The following is a 23,596-nucleotide window of genomic DNA, read 5'->3' as shown; positions in this document are numbered from 1 at the left end:
ATATTTTTTGAACCGAAAAATTGTGTTCCTCAAGTGGGCACTATTTTCCGGAAATGATTTATCGCCCGCTTATTTTGCGTATCAAATAATATTTTATACCTCAAATCTCACCTTTCTTGCTTTTTGTCTTCAAATGTTTTGATCGATCAGCGTCATGAAAAGAATTACTTCGGAACATTTTCAACTCGCGAATTTAATGGGCTGTCAGTATCACAGGAAGACTAAGGATCATTCTATACTAAAAAGAATTGACGATCGAAATCGTCGTGGTACTATGAAAATGAATACACCGCCCCTCAACCGATTCGCAATATAGCTACTGACGTAAGTTCCTCGGATTTGCAAACGAGAGGAACGGCTGGAATGGAAGAATTAGCTCCGTGATTACGTCTCCGAACATATGACATATTATTTGATGTCGAAAGGGAGGCTCGGTTAATCTGGTCATTACGCGCAAGCCCTTTCAGAGTGTAACAAAAAAGCCCTTTTAACCTCTCAATCTTGTGCTGAAGATGTGATATCTACATCTAAATAACATACTTTTTACTCAGGATGTTTCGCTTAAGTAGGGTAAACACTAGAAGAAAGTGGTGGTAGAATTATTGCTTTGTGTGTTACGAATTAACAGCGGATAGAAAGATAGGCTACCGAAGGATTTGGTGAAGAGCGGATAGATACGGTAAAAACGGTCAACCTCATCGATAACGGATTACCAAATGACCATGAAAAGAAACCGTAGCAACCGTGGTGAACGATACGGTTATATTTACATCATAATTATCGCTAAGACTATAAATACCCCCAACATAAGGAAGCTTAAAACACTTCTGTGCAAATATTTACTCACGCCGTTTAACTTATTTTTTTGAATTGCTATGAGTATTTTTCAACCGATGGTAACATGAATTGAACACAAGACCTTATGCTATTAAAATTCTTGTTTTGTAGAATGAATTTGCTGTCGAATATCTCATTAGTGTATATTAAAATTGTGTATATAGCAACATAGAAGATAATATGATACACGCGTAATACGTATGGTACGCGCGTTTATCCAAGGTTACCAGCTTTTTTTGCGTTTTTTATGTAAATTTTCTGTAATTACTGCCCCGATGACAAAATTGCATCGCAATGGCATTTTTCCCCACTGACAAAGAATATTAATAAATACACATTATTTTTGATGATTAAACAAAGGGCTACCAATTTTGTTTTAATAACATATTACTATGGTATTTCGCCTACTTTTATGGCTCTGTTAATGTGTATTGTATTGTATGAATAAAAAATTTAGAATCGAATGCTTTTAGCTTATTCAGAAAAAAACTAACGGAATGCCGGTAATTAGATCAATCTTTTACTAGTTGACGGTACAGAAACTCATTCAGGAAGTATATTTTTTTACAACTTTACTCGCTGTTTAATACACGCCAGCCCATTTCGACGGTCTTATATCATTTTTAAGAGGATAGTATGTGGCAATCCCATTGGAAAAATTACCTACTTTGCTTTTCTGGCGTAAGAATGAACTGAATAAAAATCAGATATAAGAAATTATTTCAGTTTTTAGGGCAAAGAATCGCGCATTTTTATAACGTAGGACGACGAATTAGGAACATCTGGATTGATTTGAATTTCTGGCCGAGTTTCAATTAACTTAAACATTTGTTGTGTGTTAATAAAGAAATAACAATTTTGAAAAGGCGACCCATCCGATTGCGGAAAGAATATCGTAAATTTTAACAATAGACAGTACCACACCACCACACAATTTTTTTCTCCAGACATAATTAATTACAAAATAATGACGATTGATATGGGTTAACAAAATCAATCCTAGGTTACATACCGTATGGGTAAGAAAATACACTATTGATGCATTCACTTCTATAACAGGAAAAACAACGCAAATTCCCACGATGGACATTATTGCATCGCCATACCTATTTTACTTTTTTCATGAGGCATTATTCATAACAAAATTATGATGATTGATATGGGTAAACATAACCAATCCTAATTCACATACCGTAAGGGTAAAAATACACTACTGACAATAGGAACACATTTGATACAAAAATTAATAAATATACGCGGTGGGTTATTAATGAATATTTAGTGGAGTGTTAGTAGAGTGGTTGAAGAAGGAAATGAGCCTAAAGAGGCAATCCATTCGCTTAATTAATCAATACGCTTCCATCCATTGGTACTGATACGAAAGTAGCCTCCATGCGTAGAGGAACCTTCGGAATCAGCCCTCCTGATTTCGATCCACCGCATCCTTTCCCTTTCAATTAATTACCCCCTTTTGGTATTCGCGCAGTCGTCCGTGCAAGCCATACGGCCCGGTCCCAGCTCTGCACGTCGTGTTGAATAAACCTGGAGGTGGAATGAGTGAGAGAGGGAGAGGGACATAACGTGGTGTAAACTGTGGCCTCTTGTGTAACCCTTAACGCATCGCCTCCATCCATCGATTTGCGTCCCTGTTTTAGGATCAAAAAGCCACTATTGAAAGATCAGGATTATCGTGAGACGTGCCTTCATTCCACTTGCAGTGCGGGAGTCCGGATTTAGTCGGTGAATTCACGTAGCTTACGCGGACCATTGATTACTAAAAAAAGCTTTTGAGTACATTTTATTTATTACTCGAGAATCCAGGTGAGTGAGACGCCAACTAATGGCCGAATGCAGAAGTAGATCTACGAGGATACCCAGCGATACCTAAGAGAAACCACGTTGAGAAATTATTAGCATTGCTGGCAATTTTCTGATTTCTGTTGTTATAAAGCTATAAGAACGCCGTAAGTAATACATGTTATGCTTTCAAATTAATGTATAATGCCTTACAGTTGCCATTCATATCTATAACTAATCATTTCCTGCGGCAGTAGCTTGTGGGCTTAAGGGATTAGGCCCTAATCATTAGGGTAATCAGCGTATGTGGAAAAGAGGGAGAAAATATGGGGATTCACATCTGCTGGCAAAATGTGGCTTACGCGCCATGAGGAAGCGGAGTTTTTACAAAGAAAGGTAACATAAAATGTTCTTAATTTAAGGTATTTTGCGTGCATGTTAATTCTGTGCGTTTCTAAAAGCTAGTTAGTTATCATATACGTAAGTTTTCTATGCGCATATTGTAACTGGATTCTTAAAATTTTATGCAAAACAATAAGATAATAAAAATTATCGCCGAAATGAGCTAATGAAAATTTTTATCACATATTGATAGCACCGGTTGTTGGAATAATCGACGATGGTAGCCCCAAAGACGGTACATATGGGGTATCTATATATTCGACTGCTTTTGTACCCCACGCAGGGCTAAGGATGTTTGAAATGTTGTTGAGGATGTTTGTCCAGGGGGACGACTGACAGCACAGGCCGAGGCGGTAGTCTGTTAAAAATTCGGGTGGACCGCGACGGGCCTACGGGAATGAGAAAGGTGGCAGGAGAAAGGCGTATTATGGCGCAGGTACGCAGCAGAGACCTTCGTTTCCCCTCTTAATTGACAGGACGCAGCCTACCCCGTGTTTCTAATCCTTCTACTCCCTACTCCTTTTTTTCGAACCACCGCATCTGCTATAAAAAAATGTGGCTAATTGAAGATTACCATTCTTGAAAATTTTATGTGACACGCATCATGAACGAGTGGTGGCTCGTCAAATGTGAACCGTAACTTTTGAAGCGCTTTGTACATGATTTGTTTTGGATGGCGTATCCATTTCGCTCGGCCAATCGTTTTTCACATTGATGTACTACCTACTTAAAAATCTTTCATTATTAAGTGGAAAATTTTAGAGTACATGCGACCTTGTCAACTACCTTGCATTTCAAATTCGAACAATTTGTTGAATTCAAAGTAAAAGTCAATGTTAAATATGAAATTCATATTTTGATTCCAAATCAATCAAAGAATAGGTATGACTTCCTGTAAAAAATATACAACTTGTGGAAGAAAATCTGCATCCAAAATTTGTCTTCTGTGCCTGTATTTTTCATACTTTACGAGAAAATTGAGGCAATTTCAAGCCATAGGGACTTAGCCACCCAGAGGCAAGCCAAACTCTTTTCTTCAGAGAAAGCTTGTCTAAAACTCAACGTCACTTGGTTTAAATATATATTAATATATATTCCGTAGGATTAAGGAAGAGAATTATTTTTACGTAAATTTATCAATTCATTATACATTTAATAATTTACATAGCATGCATTTGGTGCATATCCAACTTATATTAAATAAGGCTGCCAGAGAGTCAGTAAGGACAAAGGTCCAAGGTAAGGCAGGAATAACTCTTCTGAAATTGAAAGCTTTGAATTGGCGTACTTTACCTTAGTTTCTAGATAGTTTAAAATTGTAGCCAGATTGGTAAAGATGGAGAGATACAGAAAACGTGTATGAATGGGATATTTTGAATTCGTTCTTTCCCGGCGGAAAGGATTTTTTTTAGGAAAACCTTCTCTTCCTGTCTTCTACATGCGATTTTTTACGTATCATTCACCCTAGTATAATTTTATTTCTATGCCCTTTACAATTTATCTGTTTACAACCTAAGCACCACAAAAAATTTCCCTCATCCATAGATTATAATACACAGCGTTCACATTGAAATACTCAATTATCCTGATATCAAATTTAAAAAATTATGAATAAATAGGATATTTTCTCTGAAGCAGTTTTCCATTTTGTGATAGCTACCGCAAAATGTTGGCGAAGGTCGCATCTACACGCCTACAAAATTTCAAGATTATGATATTTGAAACTTTTGAAAAAGTAATCTGTCGTGAAAAAAATATTCGACTGATCCATCGGGAGTGATACATCCTCTTTTGCGAAATACTGTTCCTTTTGGATTTGGAATAGTGCGTGGGAAATTTCCTCCCTTTTTCAGGATCTGCCACTGAACTGTATTATGCCTTATTAGTACCATAAAATTGGTGAGGCTACTTCCTTTTCTTTCGCCGTCAGCAATTTTCATGAGAAAGAAGCGTTTCCGCCGAAAACCCCGAGAAAAGGCGCAGTTAAACTGAATCCATCTGCCATATAACATCGGATTACCGTCATAAATGTCATGAAAATGAATGAAAATATTATCCTCACTCATTTCTTTGCCGTAAATTTAGGGACAGTGTTAATTCTGATGGGAATAGGAATAAAATCCAAAAGACCAGAGGGCCATGCCAGCAAAAACTGATGTTTTGACTAGAGCCTATTCTGATTTTTCCGATACCAATCGGAGATGTGCCTCTATATCGATACCTCCAGTGCACAAGCGCTCAACAATCGCTCACCGAATCAAATTCGTTCATCTAGGAGCCCAACGATACGCATACCATCAGCTGGCAATAGCCGGAGCATAAACGCTCACCTCCTAAGCTTGGAGCATTGGAGGTGAGCGTTTATGCTCCGGCTATTGCCAGCTGAGCGTATTCGTATTGTTAGGCTCCTAGATGAGTGGATTAGATTCGGTGGGCGATTGTTGAGCGCTTGTGCAGTGGAGGTATCGATACAAGCGGCCGATAACGTTATTACTAGTTTCTTACACCCTACTTAATTAGTAAAAATTTCCCTCGTAGTGCTCTCATACAATCGGGAATTTTAAAAGCGACATGCCCCTTATACCGGGGAAATAATCATAAAAGTCGCATTTTGACTTCGCGCTACGAATTCTTCCCCATATTCTGCGAAGTATGCTTCGCCCACGACTCATCTGGAATGGAGTTTACTCTCGTAGGGACATCTGTGGACACAGAGAATATATTCGACATTGAGATTACCTATGTAACAATCGTTCCGGTGGTGTAGTGGATAAGTATCATGCAACGAATCAGAGGTTCCACGGTCCAAGTTTCAATGACAGACGATTTGATGCTGCACACACACACTGTGGATTTTTTTTCTGGCCTTAAAACTTCGCAAATTCTATCACCAGGTCCAGAATATATTGCATGGCTATTGAATTCTTACGCGCTTGGAAACATTATCCGGTTTCCCACAGGTTCCTTGTTTTTTATTAGCAGATTCATTGAAATTCAAGCCTGGTTCCATACCCAGTGCTAATATGTTACTGATTACTAGTCTCGACCATTGACCTGGTAGGAAACCCGAAAAATCATTAAACAATGAGCCGGGAGAGTATTGGATTATAGATCATGCTTCAAAAAATGTATCTTGACAGAGGGTAATATTCTATGATTTTTATGAAACGAATAAAAAAGATTTATCATATAAAAGGATTACTATTAAGTACGAGAGAACTGGGAAAAATATCAATATTGGGTATCAGCATTGTCGTCACATAATATCCGTAATAATATGACCCGACTATTAACCCTGCGAGAAAACCGAATAGCCTTCCATGACACAATAATTCAGAAGAGCTCAATGTTACACAAAAAAAAGTATCACGGAAAAGACAAGATTCAAACAAACAAAAACATGCACTTATAAAACGTATGTAAACGAAGCAGCATAAAACGAATAATATTAACCAGATAATTGGTCAAACAGCCATTATTATGTATTGGATTTAGAAATTGGCTGAAGTAACCTTTGCTCGCAATAGTAGAACTCGACCCGCGGGGTAATCTTTCCATGACGCAAGAAGTTGGGAGAGCGTTTGACCATACTTAAAAAAATGTTGGATTACAGCAAGACCTAAAATTACATGATTTCAAGAAAAAAAATTGTAAACCTTCAGTAAAGGAATACTTTGAAGTACCTAAGATTGAGAAAGGAGCTGATACTCGATGATGGATATCGGTATGACCAAAAAATCCAATACCCGTAATCCAACGGCCATTACTCGTCATGGGGGCTGGTGCTATAATTTTGCCACATTTCGGATGCGTACTTAATTTTCCCGAGAGCGAAGGAGAACATCTTCGAGGAAAATATTGCCGAAATGGATGGAAAAGGTTCAAGCCAATGTGACAGGATGGAAGTGGATGGGGATAGAACGGAGATTATGGAGGAAAACGCGACCGAAACGTTTTCGCCGCGGGATTAAGTAAGCATCCGGCCTTAAACGAAGGAAGACGATGCAGTGAAAGGGAATTTAACAGTCTCAAGACCTCTTCACTGCAGCCCGACCAACCCTGATCGTTCTGCTTTTAAATCAGCCGGTTATGGGACTGACAGCGTCATCAGCAGTTTTTTTTTTAAATCCGAAAAGATGGGTTCTTTCCACTCCTCGGTTGATCCCGCTAAAAATTTACGTACTCAAAAGCCGTTTAGGCCAATGACGATCGAATGGATGAATAAAATGAGAAACGAAGAGGTAAGGGCATTAAGATGACGTATCACTCCCTCTAGAACCGCTCTTTTTCGTGACGCAATACTTGTTTCAAACTTACAAGGATGTTATCGGTTTTCCAGGGGGCTAACTAGACTTAACGTATCAAAGCGGCTATATAAAATAAATACTTCAATATCACTTGACACTAGTTCATCTTCCTTTATCCCTTAGACACCGATATGGCTTCTTCCATAACAATCCCTTATTTTTATTTCTGTTACCAAGGCGCCAACTCAACACACAACACTGAAAAATCAAAAAGCAAATCAACTTTAGAAAATGAAACTCAGGAAAAAAATGGAAACGTACATAAAGTATATTAAAGTGAAGTCAGTCATTCAAAGTACATGTATCAGGTTTCAGCCTAGGGTCTCAAGGTAAAGAGGGGCCTACATCTGAATTTTTAGCAAAATTAAAAGTACACGCGTACCGAATACTGTTTAGTCGTAATTTTAGTCGTTAAAATTTATTTATGAGAGAATATTTATTGGAATCTATACCTTATAATATTTATTGCTTCTATCGCAGTCTTCACGGCCACCGTAAAAATCACGGAAACCTTATACGCTCAAATAGTTTTATTCACGCGATCACCTCTCAAAAACTTCAAGTTTTGTACGCTTACAATTAGTGCTATACACTTCGTTTTCCATCACGAATAGTGTACTATGAATAGGGCCAGATTTTCCTGTAGACTAAGTAGGTGTCAGCCTAGGGTCTTTAGATTAAATGGGGCCTACGTTCAAATTATAGGCAAAATTAAAATTACACTATTCCAAAAACAGTAAACACTAAAACACTGACCCGAAAACGAATTCCACGCATATGAAAATTGAATAAACATAAAAAAATATATCGGTCAGCATCAATGCGTTTGGTTCATTAAGTCTGTTGGCATGTAAATACTAGATTACACCTATCTAGATTACACTTAACCCGTGCCATTATTTTTAGACGGTTAGAATCATTCACAACGTTTTTCACCTAACATATTGATATATATCGCAGTAATTATGTATTTAATTATCTATTATGAAATCTACAAACTTAAAATGGGAGGTGAAAGGGACTCATAAGTCTAGGACCTCTTTTCATCTATATCCGGCCCTGGCTCTCCATAAGGTTCTCAGGGTATGTAGATTAGCCAAACGTCAACACTTTTAAGTACCTTAAAGATGATAATTTTAGCTCAATATTTTCTCAGATATGTAAGCGACACAACACTGACTGTTTCGTTTTCCTGTCATTCTCATAACATATTGAGCCCTAAGATTGAATTGGCCAAAGCCTGAGTTGATTTGACAGGTTTTCCGCCCTCAGGATGCGAGAATGGAAGATGCAATTTCTTCTTTTAAAAGATCTTATATCCTAACCATGCTAGGGGCTTCGACACTTATTTTACGTGGCATAGATTTCGCGAGGAGTACTTACCATTGGCAGTACATCAAGGTTGATTCTGGGTTAATATTATTTGGTTACTCTAATCCCTAGTCTTTAGGAGGAGTTTCTATAGCAAAAAGAAGGAAATTTCTCCTTTGCGAAACTTTAAATACCCTCCATATACTCGTGTGCCGAGTGTCATTCCGATAGTTGAGCTTTCCACGCTACCGTTTCCGGATATAATATACAAAACTACAAAATTCTTCATACGATCTCTAGGCTACTATTTTCTAATGGCAAGGAAAGTGCATATTACATCTTAATGAATGATATTAACTGCAGGTTTGGAAAAAATACTGATATAGGGTACCTTAAAACCCAACAATCGTGATAAAAATAAAATATAGTCAAACCGCAACGACTGATTTCCGTCTTATAAACATAATAATTATCTCAAGTCAGTTCACGTTAGATTTAACGCCACTGTTGACCCAAATACTTGAAAAAGTGACACTTGAAGGATAAATTTTTCGGACTGATTTACATACTTTGTAGCCTATCCTGAAATATTTGCATCGAAGGATATCACAGGCTAAATTTTTATTGAATAACAACTTGATTTTAAATCGCACAGCCATGGCGGAACTTTCTAAAACACTCAACCATTCCTTAAGGCCTCTCTTCTCATACCCATTCTTTAAACAAAGAATGGCCTCATACACATCTCTCAGCCCACTGCCGGACATATCCTCAAATCCCCCACTCTAACCTCATATCCCTCCCTGAACCAGGGATCTCTTCGCCCGTCTCTTCCCAGTGGCTAATCCAAGCGAACATTTTGACCGCATCCACTCCAGAGACGCAACATGGGGCACCAAGAGAATTGCAAACGTTAGAGCCAGTTAAAGGCATTTCAGCAGACCACGCAGAAGCTGGGAGGAGGACTTCACGGACGAACAACTTTGGTAATTCTCCATGCTATCATATTTATTAGGAGCGCTTTTCTCACAAAGAACAGTTGATTACCACGGGGTATTTTATCCTCTGCGGTCGTATTCAAACTGCTTTTCCCTAAATCTGCGTAATATTCTCGGCCTACTAGAAACTTTACAATCCAATTTCCACATAAAATGCATGTTTACATTTTAGGACATAAGTTTCCGTGGATATCTCCACACTACACTCTCATTTACCTTCTTTAGTATTTAACTCATAATAAGATGAAAACTTTCATCTAACCTTAGTTAACTCCCATTTTTACACATTAAGTTCTTGCAAACTATCGCGGATCCCTCTCGTCAAAGGCCCCTAGCTAGGAACTCAATCAATATAATTCTTTAACAGTTATTTTAAAGCAACTCTTTCTGACTGATTGTCTTCAGAATAACATAATTTTATCCAGAATGTTCTCCACTATCGTGTATCAAAGATTAATTATACATATATAAACACCAAGGTAATAAACAAGTTAAAAAATAAATTATTTCATTTGACTGAAATTAAAAGCCAGAAAAAATCAGTTGCTATGATAATTTTACCGCTAATTTATAGTCCTTGAGTTACATTTATGCAACATTGCGCATGTACGTGCAAAAAGTGTTGATGAATTATAATCAATGGTCGCATATATCCGATACAAAATGTTCCTAATTCTCTAAGGAACCCTCTACAATTCCTCTCAGGTCAGTCAACATGTTGTGGTTTTTTAGTCGTTGGTACAAGAACAATGAAAAGGATACTAAACGATATAATCGACTGACATCGACCAATTTCCATCCTCGACGCTAAGAATTATAGGCTTTAAAACCATTCAATCAAAAACGTTGCGATCAGATGATCGCAACGTTTGAATGACTGAAAGCTTTCTTTTTTAATTATACGAGCACAGAGGCTGATTAAGATCATTGTTTTTTGGGGAGGCTCACGAATCTATACGGCGCCTTAGCGGTATATTCATCATTTTTTTAAGCTGATGAAATAGAAACTTTCATTGGAGAGCGAACTTAAATACTACCATCTTTTCAATTTTACGAGAAATTACAGGGCGGGTGGTGAGGCCACGTTCGATCGTATATGGACGAGATTTCGCAGATTTCACTTAAAAACTTACTTACTACACCATAAAATGCGTTTATACGGTTTAACATCATTTTCAAGTGTGATGGTGATGAAGTATGACCGATACACGTCATGTAGTGTAGTTAATGAATTTTACAAACCAAATCCGTAAAATGTGTCTTATAATATACATTTAAAAAATTAATGTAAATTTGACATTACTTAAGTTATCAAAAAAACGATAATTACCTACGTAACTAAGAATTACATTTTCAATTTAAAATATTTAGCATTCTTTTACAGGTCAATTCTTTTTTTTACTTCCAAACATACATAATATAGAATGGGGGTGTATGCGAATGGTAACCCGAAACTGGTAACATGCGTACCTTCCCAATCCGACAAACATCGTAGAATATCATCGGGTAAGACAAGATGGGCTCCGTGGGTATTCATTGCAGTGACGTGCTTGACACGAGGGAACACTTCGCGAGGAAAATAAAAGAGGCGAGGGAGCTCTGAGATTGACAATCAATGCTCCAGAGAGAAAGAGCTGAGCTCCCTGCCATTCCAGGAGGACCCATCTCAGAAAAAGGGTTGGCTGTTGCGCGCTCCATCTAGGGGTACGATGGGGAACGTCACGACGCCAGACACGTTTATCTATCACCGTTACCGTACTATCTTTTTCACGATGATTCGTCCAGTCGCTGCCGTACCTTCGCAAAACCTCGATGTCTCAATAGAGGCAGAGGGACTCTGCGTCCAGCGCCTCCAACATAAAAAAACCCCTTGCGCTCGTTTCTGTAGATGCATCGCCCGTGTATATTGTACAATCCCTGCCTTCATTTCGTCCCTCTAACCCCTTGTATGGACTGGTGCGCCTTTCTAGTGATGTCTTTTTCATGTAGGTCATTCTCTGGATGTTATACCAAATCCCCGTCTTCTCATCCAAGCAAGTTCCATCATTTCCTCGGCCGAACGAAACGAGGTACATTCACCAATGGGCATGTCTAAGGCTTTTCGGCTGGGAAATAGCTTGTTTTTACATTTTATATACAGATTTGAAAACATTTGAACAAAATAAAATAAGGATGATAATTTCCTTTTGTTAAGTTTCCTTCCCGTAATATTAAGACTGTATTTATAGAGAAGAATGACGCAATTGGGAAACTAGTCCCGATTATCTTTTGATATATCAACCCCTGGATACTCGCATATCATTCTTGCGATGGCATTTTCGCTTAGGCAATTTGTTAGCTCTAAATAATAAAAGAAGGATTTTAATTTTTCCTTCTAGTAACATTACGGCTGTACTTCTAGGATAGAATGATGCAGTTGGAAAATTATATCCGATTATCTTTTGATTACCCTAACCCTGGAGACTCACACATCATTCTTGTAGTGCCTTTTTCGCATAGGCCATTTGTTAGATCTTATACCTAGTATCATCACAAAAACTCGTCTAAACCTTTTCTGAGCCGTGAAAAACCAGATACGTGCATCCGCTCATTGGCGTGTCCAAGACTTTTCGGCCGAAACTATGTCTTTTTAAGTAGTTTCTGACGTATTTTAACACACAGTTGAAAACATCTGTAGAAAATAACTGGAAACACCTAAGTCACTGAAAATTCTCTGCCACTGATGAGGTTTGAACTCGGACCCACTGAGTGAAAAGCCAATTCTCTATCACTCCAGCCCTTTCACATAGTAAAGGTTTTTTTTATTTTCTTCTAAGCAACGGAAAAACTAGTAATTTTTCCTCAGGGTACGAGTAAACCACAGAGGGAGTTTTAGATAATACAGAGGCTTCACCCTCCTTTACATTGTCCTTCCAATTCAGGGTTTAAGTTAAACGTGGAGTGCGTTTAAGTACAACATGGAAACTCCTCATCTACCAGCGTTTCGTCGAATACCTGAAAAAGTGTCTACCACAGCCGGGATTCGAGCTCGGATCCTCAGGGTGGGAAGCAAATATTCCAGCCATCACACCAACCCGATCCCCTTTCGATATAATTGCCCGCAAAAAATAATTAGAACTCGCTTAAATGGAAATAAACACAGCAATGCAAAAATAGGATCACACAGGGGTTTTCCCCTTCCTCAATCAAACGAAATACGAATTTGAACCTTAGCGGGGAAGAGAAAGGGAAATGGAATATACCTTAACTAGCTACAAATCACAATTTTTCGATGCCAAAAACTTTATAACCTTCTCACTCGCCAATTTGAGAATATAAATCATGAATTTGTTTTACAAAATTGTAATGATTTGAAATATTAACATGAAAAAAGTGAGGATAGCTACTACCAACCGAGAATCCAAGCGGAAATGAGTTTCGCCGTCATTAATACGATACGGCTGAAACGGAGTGTGGAATTTTTTTATTTCAACATCAATGCCCGCTGCGGGTAGGACACGTGATAAATAAAAGAAGTACAAAATATGTTCAGCCTTACAGTTTTCAATAAAAAAACCTGCTGCCGAGGGACTACGGAAATTATGAAGCACGAAGCACAGCTGCCTTTGTGACAGATATTTAAACTCCTTGAAAAACAGCGTGGTCGCTACAACAAGAGTTATGAACGTGATCATTCGTGTTTTCAACACACGAGTGCTCCGGTGACGATGCCTATTGATCAGCATCATTGTTTATTGGCAGTCTAGTAAAAACACGCACGCCGAGCAGCAGTTAGAAAAAGGAATAATCGATATATAGAAGTAAATGGAAAAGTAGAATGCAAATTTAAAAAAGTGCCACCATATGCTAAACCTTCCAATCGTTTGCCGAAAAAAATACCAGCGGCCGAGGACAACGGAAAATATCTGCAAATCGGTGTATTTAGAAATTATCGGTAAATTGGAAAATCGGAGCATTTTTATGCACCGCACATCCCTGGTTCTCACATGATAACATGATAAACGAAGATATCGAACTGCCCAATTCATTTTATTTCATAGCTCGACAACACGTGCTTCGATAGGAAAGCTATCAGGTACTGCCCGGTTCGAGTACCTGTGCCTAGTAAATAGTGCCATATGATGATAGCTACCCTATCGAAACAAGTGTAGTAGAGCTGTGAAATATACTTAAGCAATCAGGTACTGACCGGTTCGAATACCTGTGCCTAGTAACTGGTACCATATGATGATAGCTACCCTATCGAAACAAGTGTAGTAGAGCTGTGAAATATACTTAAGCAATCAGGTACTGACCGGTTCGAATACCTGTGCCTAGTAACTGGTACCATATGATGATAGCTACCCTATCGAAACAAGTGTAGTGGAGCTGTGAAATAAATTAAAATGGGAAGTACGATATCTTAGTTCATTGCCACTTTTTCGAAAATTAAATGTTCTACCCTTAAGGTATTTATATGTTTACAGAGTGTTTTTTAAAAATGACTTGCGGAGCGGTAACTTATGTAATACACTGCTTAGGCAGTATAAGTGGAGCCTCGACATAACATTAGTTATTTTACCCCAAGGCTTCACATTACAGAGATGTTTCATGCATTTATCTCTCACCTACCACCGGATGAATATAAAAAGAAAAACGATTATGTTATTATCAAATAAAAATTAAAAATGGTTATTTGAATATGATGGTATTGAAATTTTATTTTAAAATGCACAGGAAATTGTTCTACAACATGAACGTGTAGAGTTAATTCGTAAAATGATTGTGTAAAATAAGTCTGCTGCATGCTTACTGCTGTAAAAATCTGCACCATGTATATCACTGTAATATTTCATTCTTTTTCCAATAAATATTTGCACGGTATTCGATTACCCCCCTACAGGTTTCGTTCATAGGGGTAACCCAGAGGGAAATATTAATGGGTTGATCTAATGATTGTGCATGTTTTGCAGTATTAAAATAATTATTATCATCATTTGATATGCTGTACCACGATATCTCTCCAGAAAAAGTTGACTTTATCCTACACCTCACCTTGAATAGGGAGCCGTTGAAAGGGAAGAGCTGCGGGCAGAGGCCACGAGAGCCGCGTCCGCAGACGTCCTGCTGCAGTCCGTGGAGGCCGTGCGCCAGCGCGTAGATGGCCTTGATGACGAACGACAGCTTCGGGTCCTGGCGATACTTGTCGCTCAGCCGTTCCTGCCCTGGCCGCCGGTTTGAAGGGTGAAGATCCGCGATGCAGGAGTGAAACCAGAAAGAGACGGAAGAGAATTGCACTCAGACGTTGAGATGCACGCAAATATCGATGGTGTGACTTTAAGCTACTTAGAGAAGCTTTTTTCCCTTCTCTAATATCCAATAATTAGATTTTCAAGAATGTCATGCTGATAAGGCTGTTAAAAAATAGTGATCAGTGGTATGGCGAATGGATGTTGAAAATATAAAAAGAAACCGTCCACTGAGTGTTATTGGAAAGGACTTAAAGCGTAAAATACTATCAGAGAACAAATTTATAGATAACTATTAAATAACTATAAATAACAGTATTCTTCGTTGAGATTCAAAGATTAGCGCGTTTTGCCCTCAAATATTGGCAATAACAAGTAATGAACAGATATTTTTCCATAACGTCCGCATTCAAAAGAAGAACAGCATTCACTGACGCATATAAAGATGCTCTGACCAAATAATTCAAAATTTGTTCATTATATACAAGAGAAGACGAAATGAGCCGAAAGTATAGAAAGAATTTTCTCCGGTAAATAATTTATGCAGATTTCATTGATTCTGCACTTAATTTATATTTGTCCTCGGGGCTCATTTTATTACTCATATGCTTTACATTGTAAGCAGCTAATTTAACCAGATAACGACTCAAAGAGGTAAGGGTGAAAATCGTCTCCTACGATCACTAAACTCCAAAAGACGTTTGTTTGCAAGACTTTTTTCACAAGATTTTGTAGCACAAATACCGTTTCTATAACATGTAATGCAAATAGTGGAGATAAGAAGCCTTATTAGCAGACATCATATTTTCCAATTCCTCACTAAGTCCTTCAGCATTCCGTCGCCAATATCTATCCGTTGTAAGGAATTGAAGCAATCAACAAGTGCGGAGTGAGCGATGCCAGGCTGCTAGCGCTTTGTATGGGCGCAACAGATGATGCGTCCTTTTCCTGATTATGAAGGCGCCCATGGAGATGACAGCGGAGGCATGGCAACGCTCCAATACGTAATGTGACTCAAACGAGAACCAACCCTAGCCGGGTGAAATATAGATAGACGAAAAAAAATCTCCATTTCGCATCATAACTACTCACAATGATGCCATCTTTTTTCTCAAAGAAGATAAATTGAAAAAATAGAGACCCCTCGCTATGAAATCCCTTAAAAGAGAAGAAAATGGCAAACTCGAAGCGCAATCCCAAATGCGTCAGTACAAAACTGCAACATCATGCTGCTTTTATGGAGGAGCGGATATTATAGTATGATACATGAAACTTGGATCGAAAATGAGATCAAGTAATATAAAATGGGACATATATATCTCCAAAAATCAATAAAAACGAAAGAGAGGTATTTACTCACAAATTACGCAAGTTACAATTCGTGCAAAGCTTAATATATATTTCCAAATATTAGAAGAAATGTATATATAGAATCGAGAAAGAACGGGGGTTGCACTGGCTATGGAGCAACACCTACTGGAATTGCGAGCTAAATGAAAAATTCACAAAAACTAATATTCTAATGTACGGACAAATTGAGAGCTATGTATGCACCAAAGTAAAATGTAATATAAAAGCATGATCTAAATGATATTTATTGCGGAGACATTTAAAAAATATACCATCGCTACGGTTTTACGGTGATATTAAATAATTTTCAAGCTCTATTCCTGGGAAACAATTTATATCATGCCCTTGTCTGGAGAATTTAAGCTACTTTGATAAAAAATTTATTGCTAATAATATGTAAATATTTAACCACTCCAATTTCAACGCATAAAAATGATTTTTCCCGCTAATATTTGATTTCTCAATCAAAAGTATATGCATTTCGTTTCCAAATTTAGTCTCCATAAATTTAAACTACAGACACCAACTGTGGAACTACAAAGATAAAAAAATCATCAATTATTTCATCCTATTCATGAGAGGCTTCATTGGTAGTCAAGTCAATAAAGTAAAACGTATTATAAGGTTGCATAAACATGAAATTCGGACATGAAAAATGTAATACAAACAAAACTTGGATCGACGCACTCTTAATTTATGCTAATGCATTATTATTAATCAACTTGATATCTGAATATAAGTCATTATTTTTTCTGAGAAAATTCATTGTTGACTTTTCATTGAGGCCAAAATTTATAGTACCCAGAGGCATCATCCGTAATGAGCTAAACTTTAGACAGCGAATAAGCTAAAATAAGCTCAAAAATATGACCAGAATGATATGGACTGCGCACTCCAGAGCCAAAGTGGGAATGCAGTAACCACGTGTAAGTGGCGCAAAGGGACTCATTTGCATGTAACTGATTACACACTAAGTTGCTGAGGACGGGAAATCTGCGAACTCATGAATAATGGAGAGGCATTAGACGAACACCCGTGACCATAGGGTATCGAGGGAAAATTGAAGTGACTGAAACATTGAATCATGCAAGCCTTTGTGTGTACTCTATTTCCAAATGTATGCTCTATAGATCTAAGCCAAAGATGTCAATTAAAGCCAGAACAAAACGAGTTAAAAATAATTCAACCTTACTGCGAGATATTCCATTAATAAGAAATCTAAAATATTTCAGAATCAGCAAAAATAATTCACAGAAAGAAAAATTTAGGCAAAGTCAGAGAGACTAAAGCAAAACTATTATGACTAGGAATAAATATGAAGCTGCGGCATGGAAAAATATAATCGAAAAACACAACTTGGATCTAGACGCCTCTTTTTATTTTGCATCTACGCAATTGAGCTACCACTCGCGAAAACGTAAAGGCAGTGCTCAGGAAATACTAATTGTTTGTCAATTAGTTGCTGAAAAATATGATAATACGGGAAGAGGTATTATAGCCACGCCATGATACATAATTTTTAGTGTCATAGCGTACAGCGACTTCAACAAAAAGGCATACATTTTCAGATATATTTATAATATAAGATCGAAAAATTAATAAAAGCTTTTGTAGAAATTGACAGTTTGAGGCGTGACTTGGTGAAATTGCTTCATATTAAATATTGTTTGCAAATTTCACATATGATTTTAATAACAACTAGTCACACAGGGACGAAACTTGTAGTTATTAAAATCATACGTCAAGTTTATAAAGCTTTAATCGAATACATCATCGGCAGTGGAGCGCAATAACCTCGTATTCACGATAAAGGCCACCACTGAAATAGGCAAAACATTTAATCACATTAAAAATTCTTCATATTACGAGTCTTTCTAAATATTACCAATCTGTAAAGTTTTTTTTAAAACTTAGGCTATCGTTTCGTAAACCTATTTAAAGAAACCGATTTAAATTTAATGCCAATTGACCTTAAAGATTGCATTCACCATGAAAATACAGGGATATACAACCGTATAGAGAGCGACTCTTGATACAGATAAGATCAAAGAAGAATAAACGAACATTGAAGTTTCCGAATTTAAAAATTGTTAGTGATAGACATTTGCAAAGCTAAATTCGGTCCAAAATGACTTCTCCCTTAAATATAGCATGCATGACTCTCGCACAAAAAAGTGGTAAAGTTCGATTTAAATTACGTGCTCCGACCTAAAGCGGAGCAAAGAAACATTTCGATGAAAATGCAAGAACCTTTGAGGTTAGAGAAGAGGAATGGCTTTCAGAAGAAATGTAAATGAAGTTATTTGCATTTTCCACCGCCGGGAGTAGGTTAAGGAAGTTCGGAAACAAAAAAAAAAGCTTCTCGTCTAAGAAGACGTTATACAGCTGGAAATTTTAGTATCCAGCGACACTTGGGGTAGACTTGAGTGTCGGTCTGAATATTTTGATAGAAAACTTCAGGATAAAATTGAAATGGGTTGCCATTTAAGGCAAGTAATGGACTCGTATATTATCGACCACACAAATTGAGAAATTTAGCCAATTGTAGTAATTTGAAAAATAAGGAGGACTGTATTTTTCATTTCTCGATCTGTAACCTACTTGTCGAGAAAATCGATGGCCTTAACCCTTTCCCAGATAGCTAGATGACGTCACGAATTTCTTTCAAGCGGGTCACTAGATCCTCGAGTATTGGCCTCACTTGGTTCGTTGCTGTTTATACTCCCGCGAGCGATCCATTGACTCTATGCGCGGTTACGTACTGGAACTATAATGACGTCCTAAATGCTAATTATTTTTTTTTCCTTATCTTGACCTCGTTTAATTCATGTTAAAATAGTTCTTGGAGTGTAGGTCAACTTTAACTTACACTCCAAGAACTATTTTAACATGTCCTAAATGCTGAAAATTCGCTGGAAAATACTTCTTTCTTACTATTTTTATTTTAAACTTCTAAGATGGAAACTGATACCTAAGACGATAAGACGACGTTCTTGATAAATTGACAAAATTGTAAGAGCTTCACACATCAGGAACTGCTCTATAACAAAAACAGTCAGACAGTTTTTACCCCGAAGACCGATTTGATAGCTGATGGTAGAGTTTATTTCGTAATACGCTCTGTATGTGAGGGGATATGCTATTACGCATTTAGAATTAGGAGCCAGTTTTTTCCCCAAGGACAAATAAAATTTACTAAGAGGTTTTCAATTCGAATGGAGCGGAAAAAATCAAATAACTATCATAACATTAGCGCAAAAATTACAAAGAGACTGGTGGGGGAATAAATCATTTAGCGATTTTTTTAAATCCTGTTACGATAACATGTGGTTAGCACATTCTTTAACACTGACTTAACCGACTAAGGATCCTAGATAATGCCAAAATCAATTTCATAAAGATATTTTGAGTATTTTAGCCACTATGTTGATGAATTTTACCGGTTTCCCAGGCTCTATCCCAACTAATGTTATTTCGGACGGCCTCTTTAATAAAACAACAATATCGAATCATTTTATGGTGAATTGATTTTAACAATGGAACATAATAGTTGTTTGAAACGATATTCCTCTTCTACCAATTTGTTTTGGACATATTACTCTCATTACAATGCAACCAATGCTTAACAGGCTAATTTCACGTGCTCAGCATCTCTCATTGCACTGCCACCAGCATTTGCACGTGGAATTCATGAATTAAACTCGGCACTCAGCAAGTGACAATTAGTATTAGAGCCCTCCCAGTCCAAATGATTACCACAGCTCGCCTATGCAAACATTTCACACGTGGAAGTCAAAAGCGGATACATTCGAAATCCATTTAGACAAAGGATGGCAAGTTACAACCTAGGCCCCATAAAATCAGGCAAGCCAAGACTTCCGATCGTAATCGAACTCCTGCCAACTTACCCTGTCTTCCCCTTCCACAGTCCAATAACTTGGCGTAACATTCCAATTACCAAATTTCCATTATCATTTCATCCCGGAGTAAGACTTCTAATTTTCATGGAAGGTTTTACCACCAATGTCGCCCTGAATGGGAAGGCATATCTAAAGAACTTAAAAGATAGGACGAAAAAGGAGAGAAAACTACGTAAAAATAGAACAAAAACACATAGTATGTTCCACATATGAAATTTGACATAGAAGCCCGAGTTTCACCGGCTTAGTAGGTATTTTAAAGATAAAAACAGAGGTCAAGACAAGGAAAAGGCAAAGATAACAACCAAAAATGTTTTCCTCATTAATTTTCGCCAGGGGTGTATCCAAAGGTGTATGGGGACATGACCCCGGAATGCTCCTGATACATAGTCATATTTATTAAAATTAGTATGTACTTAAAAATATCAGGGGGTATCCACCTTAAAAATTTGTAAGCATCATCTGACAATTATCCTTTCTATTATCGATAAATAACCAATATACGAACAAAATGTGGACGAAGAAGAATGTAATCAGCTTCACGATACTCTTGAAGTCATATTTTGTCACGCTTTCAATTAAGAAACGTTTTCAAACGCGTGCATCCGGAGAAAAATATGCAATTAATGCGATAATATGGGAAACATTCGTCACAGCATGGAATTTGTCACGCGCGTTCGGCCCTTAGTGTGTACTCTACGCCGCTCATTGGGCTCAAATTAAAAAAAAGCTGGACAAAACCTCCAAAATGGTTTTTTTAAGTATGGAAATTCAAATTTTGCGCAATATTTGTCTATATATTAGTGCCTGTTTTGACGCACACTGTTTTTCATAGGTTATGTTTTTAAACTAAATACGTACAGCCTCAAAGTTAAGCAAATTTCGCAAAACTTGCCCGCATTAATTTTTTATCGAAATTCAGCATGTTAAAACTAATGGCACACCTATTATATTAGTTCATTAGTGACGAAATTTTTCAATATTATTAAGCAGTTTATAGATGTGAATTCGCGTGAACTTTCAAGAGTAATTTATTATATTTGGGACCGACACGATACAAAATGGCGAGCCCTGTTTTTCGTCGAATTTTTGTGTTTATGTAGGATTATAAAAAAGGAACACCGAGTTACCACGAGATACTTACACCGCATGTAAAACACAGCCTGTCAAGCGTGTTACGTAGAAATGAATGGTGACCGTCAAAATTAAGATCGATTTTTCGAACGTGCGGCACAGCCCGGAGCTGGATGGGGATAACTGTACTCAACGGATGTTGGAGAATGAATCATTTAAAGCGAATGGAAGTTGAGGACTTACTGTAAGTCGGGATAAAATGTGAACATACCGGTGCAATTGGCTTTCCGCGGCGGTTGCGTGGGCGGTGGGATCCCTATCGAAGGGCTCATCGTCGCATTGCCCACGAGCGGTGACGCCACTTCCTCGAAGAACAAGAATGGTTCCTCGCCCGTCCCCTCGGAGGTGGTGGCGTTCTCGTCGCCGAATGCCGGGCTGGCCGCCGATCTCCTAATCCTCTCCGGCCCCGGCGGCATGGTGCAGTTGAAGCGCTCCTCCCAGAACTCCCTGAACCAAGGGTTGCGGTCGTTGGTGAACGGGTTGAGTTGGAAGTAGACCTCGTCGAACCTCTTCACGTAGGGAGAGTGAATGCGAATGGACAGGCTTCCCACTGCCTCGCTCTCCAGGCCTTCCACCACGTCGCTGCGATCGGCCCAGCCATCGCTGCAAGGAGATAAAAAACTTCGATCATGTAAACAGTAGAGGCGCTCTGATAAATCGCCAAGGAGAAAAAATCCTGGAGGTGAGAAAATTGGGAAAATTTTCCCATGAAAATTTAACTATTTCATCTTCGTTCCAAGGTAATCGTGGACCAGAGGCAAATAATCACTCAGTTATTAATTGGATTATCTTTCGGAACTCATGCCGAATGCAAAATAAATTGTGAACATCGCTTCCAGTATCAAAAACCTAGGCCATACGACTAAAAAATGAACTCTCTGCAGCCGCTGAAAACAATTCTGATGGGAACAAGATAGAAATTTTCGGTGAAAATGAAATACTCGGAAAAAAAGCTTGAGAGAGAGAGAGAAACTGGGAGAAAATTGAGTTAAATTAAAACTCATACATTTTTTAAAAGCACAAATGTGGAAGGATAAAAAAATATGGGTTCGTCTATTGAAACAAAGAAAACACATGAATGAAATCTAGGAAATTGGAAGAATTAGTCTGAGGGTCATATAGAAGATAAGGGAAGTGTAGCGAACTAAGTACGCCAAAACCGTAAAACCCAAGCCAAAAACACTGAAACCTTAGTTTCTTCTTCTAAACTTCGAATTGGCATTTTTAAGAGTTTTTGTACGATATGCCGCATTAATTTCATTCTGCGCACTAGACTCTATATTGATTGTCTGAGGCGTAACTTGGTGAAAGCGATTCATAATTAAAAAAGAAGAACTTTGTGCTTTCACATTAATATTTATTCACGACCATGGTTTCAACGTTAGACGTCATCATTAGGTAAACTCTACAGAGGTCCATCACATCCATTTATACCAGGCTAGAAGGGATAGGGAGGAAGGTAATTAGGTTGAACGGATTGGTCAACAGAGAAGAGGGAGGGGGAAAAAAACTTGGTCATACCATATTCCCCCTAACTTCTTTCATACCATATGACCAAGTTTTTTTCCCCTCCCTCTTCTCTGTTGACCAATCCGTTCAACCTAATTACCATCCTCCCTACCATAAAAGGATGTGATGGACCTCTGTAGAGTTCACCTGATGATGACGTCTAACGTTGAAACCATGGTTGTGAATAAATATTAATGTGAAAGCACAAAGTTCTTCTTTTTTAATTAAGACTCTATATTGACAAGAAAAAAGGGTCGTAGACGAATTTCATATTACAAGTCAAGAATATATTTTCCCAAAAATTCCCAAAATTAACTTCTTGCCGTATGTGAATGCATTTACGTAAGGAAGAGACTGTATTTGTTTTCGTATTTAAATAAAAAATTCATCCCTTATTGGCGTTTCAAATTTTCTTCACAAATATACAGCAAAATAGCCGAGAAAATCATAAGTCTATTACTATAAGTCAATAGTGTGCATATTTCTCGAGAAAGAGAAGAAACTACTACCTGGTAACGCTTAATAACGCAAACTGAGCCACCCCACCAACGCATCTTCGCGAACCAACAAAGACGGCAGGTTTTCGTCTGAAAAACGCGAATACCTAACCACATGGGTTGTTGAAGGTTCAATTCATTTATACGTACATTCATGAGAAAATACGTGAATAATACGATTTAATGAAGGACGTTGTCTTCACAGAGCGTTGATGACGTTCGCGTAGAGAAATAATTTGCCATTACATCAGCAAAAATGAGCGAAAAAAAGTGTCGGGAGGAAATATAAATAACAAGAGTAGAGGA

General features: G+C 37.8%; 1 protein-coding gene across 1 annotated transcript in view; it reads right to left on the bottom strand.

Moving 5' to 3' along the window:
* The window catches only part of LOC124165654 (metabotropic glutamate receptor 1-like), a 396,224-nt gene that overhangs the window by 42,637 nt on the left and 329,991 nt on the right, over nucleotides 1-23,596 (bottom strand). Inside the window, exons 5-6 of the mRNA XM_046543129.1 lie at nucleotides 21,496-21,887; nucleotides 14,687-14,856 (exon numbers count right to left, since the gene is read on the bottom strand). Coding sequence (XP_046399085.1) covers nucleotides 14,687-14,856; nucleotides 21,496-21,887 — 562 coding nt within the window. The remainder of the gene's footprint in view (nucleotides 1-14,686; nucleotides 14,857-21,495; nucleotides 21,888-23,596) is intronic.

The sequence above is a fragment of the Ischnura elegans genome, chromosome 9, assembly GCF_921293095.1.
Source record: "Ischnura elegans chromosome 9, ioIscEleg1.1, whole genome shotgun sequence".
Taxonomy (NCBI): domain Eukaryota; kingdom Metazoa; phylum Arthropoda; class Insecta; order Odonata; family Coenagrionidae; genus Ischnura; species Ischnura elegans.
The sequence above is the reverse complement of the archived record's forward strand: the minus strand, read 5'-3'. Positions and strand labels throughout refer to the sequence as shown.